The following is a 4,205-nucleotide window of genomic DNA, read 5'->3' as shown; positions in this document are numbered from 1 at the left end:
CACGCTTCCTTGAGCCCCACGTTGGGCGCCAGCTGTCAAGGTCCTTCACCCCCAGCACTCTTCTGGCCAGCAGGAGAGGCGGGGAAACACGCCCCAAACAAGGTGGGCCAAGAAAAGGTGAAGGGTGGAGGAACCGCCCGCACCCAGCCCCCCTTCGCCGGAGGACAATCAGACAGCCTGGGAGAGCGTCACGCATGGTCTCACTTTATTGGGAGGAGCTTTGGCCTTAAAATGGCAGGAGGGGGAGGGGTGTGTGCACACCTAGCTAGGGGCTATGAGGGGCGGCCTGAGCTGTCCGTCAAGGGTGGAGGCCCGAGAGACCAATCCTAAGAGGCGGCCTAATTCTACCTCACAGCCCACAGGACCGCCTCCGGGTTCACCTCCAGGTGCCATCTTGGCCACACGTGGTCCCAAGGCTGGGAGGCGGGACCAGCTAGAACCGCCTTTCCGGTTCCACGTAATTGCCCCACGTGACCCCGGGGCGGGGACACACAGGTGGGGCCAGCTGGGTGTGCCCCACACCAATGGAAATGTACTCATTACCTGCCTCCTTACTGTAACCCTTGTGTATATCACCTTTACAATAAGGCTACTCCCTGTTGTCACTGTTATTTAGTTCTGTGCCCTTTATCTTGTATATAAGTTTATCTGATTTGAGCAAGGGAAAGGGAATCACAGAGGAAGTGGGAAAAAGAGTGAACCAATTCAACAGTGATACTCACTAGATACTATGTTGGAATGGTCTTTACAACTTACGGGTAAGGAGGCCATGAGGGAACGTGAGAGAAAATGAAGGAGTGGGTAATGTTATCCAAAAAGATATGTACTCAGTACCTTCCTCATGTAACTGTAACCCTTCTGTACATTACCTTTACAAGGAAATTTAAATTAAAAAGGGGGAAGATTTGCTCTTGCTCCTTAAGAATGAAAGAATATAATGCACCAAGCAAGAAACATGTGTGACAAATAAATGACAGGAAATTTTGTAAAACTAATGAATCAACTCAAGGATTCAAACTATAAAACATTTAAGGAAAATACAAATAAAGCCTTTTCAAAGATAATGTAAACCTGGGAATAGTTTCATCTCCTTTAAAACAATAAAAAGATTCCTAGTTGAAGCCTAGGGATACAGAAAGGAATAAAATAGCATATCTAGCATTCTGCTAAGAAAAAAAATCAAATTTAGAATTCTATGGCCTCAAAATATCACTATAATCAAAATGGACTGCAATTATTTTAGACAAACAAACACAGAAGAAATTCACCAAGAAGTGACAACAAAGGAAGCATTTATGTATCTTCCACACACAAAAGTTACATTGTTGTTCATGGCAATTTGATGATGCAAGAAAGAATGAATAATGAATGATAGCAACTGTGTGGAAGTATTGACATAGATATTACAAATCAATCAAATGCATAATGTTGAAAACATGTAAGGAAATATGTACATATGTGGCAGCATTATAAATCAGAATGTGGATAAATAGACTAAAATTTCCAAAGGATTTCTAAAATCCTTTATTAGGAAAAAGGCAAATGTATTACTTATATTACACTTCGCTAGTTACCCAAATGCCCCAAGACAATGGCTGAAGTAACGGTAAACATACATAAAGTATATGCCCTTATGAACACATAAGATGATGCTAAGTGAAATGAACTCCATGTTGTGAAAACAACTGTTATATCACTGTTGTAATTACTTTCAACATGCCATGTGAAACCATAGCTTCTTTTCTTGATGATCCTCTTGAATCCCCTTCCTGTGGTTGTCCTCGTGCTATCACTGCATCTCATCTGAGTACCCTGGATACTGTATATACTGGTATTATTAGAACTAGGGAAGTGAAAAAGGAATATCAAAATCAAGAGACAAAGGATAAAAAGACAAACGACTCCAAAAGCAATACTTACAAAACCATTTGGTGTAAACAAACTGAACAACTCATGGGGGAAGAGGAAATGGGGAAGGGGGAGTGGGGAATGAGGAAGGAGGTAACAAATAGTACAAGAAATGTACCCATGGCCTAATGTATGAAACTGTAACCCCTCTGTATATCACTTTGACAATAAATAAGTAATTATTTTTTTTAAAAAAAAAAAGAAAAACAATTTGCTAATGAGGAAGGGAACCGATGCTGAGAACTGGCAGAAGAAGATCCCAGGTTTCTCAGATAGAGATCTCAGTTAGAGATCCCGGGTTTCTCATAGACAGCCTCACCTTGGAACCTAGTTTTCACAGATCATTCTGCTGACTGGCCTTTCATTGTTGCCTATGGAACGTCATATGATTAGGATCTACTCTTTTCCCTTTCCTTGTATCTTCAATAATATTTTCTTCACATTGTCATATATCTGCTTAGTTCTGACTCCATATATGACAGGATTGAGCATGGGTGGTACCACAACATAAAGATTGGCCAGGAGTATATGGATATAGCGGGGGACATTGCGACCAAAGCGATGGGTCATGAAGGAGAACAGGGCTGGCGTGTAGAAGGCAAGGATGACACAAACGTGAGAACCACACGTGCTGAGGGACTTGAGGCGGGCTTCTTGAGATGGGAGTTGGAACACAACACGGAGTATCTGGACATAAGAAAGTGCGATGGCTATGATGTCAAACACCATATTGCCTATGGCACATAAGCCATAAATAATATTGACCTTAATATTGGCACAGGACAGTCGGGCAAGTCCCATGTGTTCACAGTAGGTATGGGGAATGACATGATGCCCACAGAAGGGCAATCTCAGAATCAGAAATACAAATGGAGTGACAAACAGAATTGCCCTCACTAACACACCAACACCAATCCCAGAAACAACCCTGCTGGTGAGGATGGTGCTGTATCGCAGAGGGTTGCAGATGGCAACATAGCGGTCATAAGCCATTGCCAGAAGGACAGCTGACTCCATAAGTGTGAATTTGTGGATGAAAAACATTTGGGTAAGGCAATCTTTAAAGAGGATCTCTCTAAGATCAATCCAGAAGATTCCAAGCATCTTAGGGATGGTAGCTGTGGAGAGGCCCAAGTCAATGGTGGCCAACATGGCCAGGAAGTAGAACATGGGCTGATGTAGGGAGCTCTCAGCCTTGATCACCCACAACAGAGTGAAGTTCCCCAGGAGTGCAATCATGTACACAGCACAGAAGGGAAAACCCATCCAGACATGAAGCGCTTCTAGTCCTGGGATCCCCAGCAGCAAGAAGGAAGAGGGGTGAAACTGGGTCTCATTGGGAAAAAGCATGATGCTTAGAAATGTGTCTGTCCAGTCTTCAGAAATGCATGTTCATCCCTGTTTCAGGTTCTTAATGTGCACATGGTTTGCCGTAGCTGTGGAGTCCTAAAGATAAAATGAGGGATATTATATACCTGCAGGCATTTTCTTTGTGGTTCTGTGAGTTTGAAGTTTGGTGTGCACAGAGCTCTTTAGATAAGTTATATCTCAAATTTCTTCCCTAGGGGGATTTTAAACAGTGAGTAAAAATAAAACATTTTGTACAGTATAGTCTCACCCTCTTTCTTGGTAACTTATCAATAACCTTGTCAATAACATCATGAATTAATCACTTGACTTAAGCATTGTCTTCATTAGCTACCATCTTTTATTCTCACCAACAAAAATAGGATTTCTTGGAAGCTTGAGTAACCCTGCTTGTCTGCCAGCCCTAAATATAATGTTGAAAATAAATTCAATCTGATTAAATGCCAACATATAAGGTAACACACAGGATGAGTAACAGCTTTATTCCATACACACATGAGTTGATCGAATATTATGCCAAAACATTAACATCACTTTAAAGGATTAAACTTGATTTATTAATATTTAATCATGCAATTGTAAAATGAGATAGAGAGTGGGGATTTAAGCAACATCAGCCAGTAATTGTTAATGGGCTTCCTTCAAGGCTTTATATTAGATTCTGCAAAATAATAACCATAGTTTAGAACAGTGTTTTCAAGATCATTAATTTCGCATATTTTATGAGTGATATAATAATCAAGGACTTTTAAGAGATGTGCCAGAATTGTAAAGCTATTGTAAAGAGCTGGGAAATTAAGCAAAGTAGAAAAGCATTGAATGAAATTTGAAGGGCAAGGGATGATCCACATGACAAGAGAAGTAAAGCTAGGAACCGGAGACATTGGCGGCTAGAGGGGCTCTGGGGGCAGCTCCCGGCTGTTTCTCTT

The 4,205-nt window shown here is 41.5% G+C and overlaps 1 protein-coding gene across 1 annotated transcript; it reads right to left on the bottom strand.

Annotated features, from left to right (window-relative positions):
* Positions 1–2,304: 2,304 nt before the first annotated feature.
* LOC125361391 (olfactory receptor 52E2-like) lies at positions 2,305–3,258 on the bottom strand. Its single transcript, XM_048359839.1, has one exon. The coding sequence runs from the start codon at positions 3,256–3,258 to the stop codon at positions 2,305–2,307; it is 954 nt and encodes a 317-aa protein (XP_048215796.1).
* Positions 3,259–4,205: the final 947 nt, after the last annotated feature.

The sequence above is a fragment of the Perognathus longimembris genome, chromosome 13 (genome assembly GCF_023159225.1).
Source record: "Perognathus longimembris pacificus isolate PPM17 chromosome 13, ASM2315922v1, whole genome shotgun sequence".
NCBI classification, from domain to species: domain Eukaryota; kingdom Metazoa; phylum Chordata; class Mammalia; order Rodentia; family Heteromyidae; genus Perognathus; species Perognathus longimembris.
This window is presented reverse-complemented; position numbering and strand designations above follow the sequence as displayed.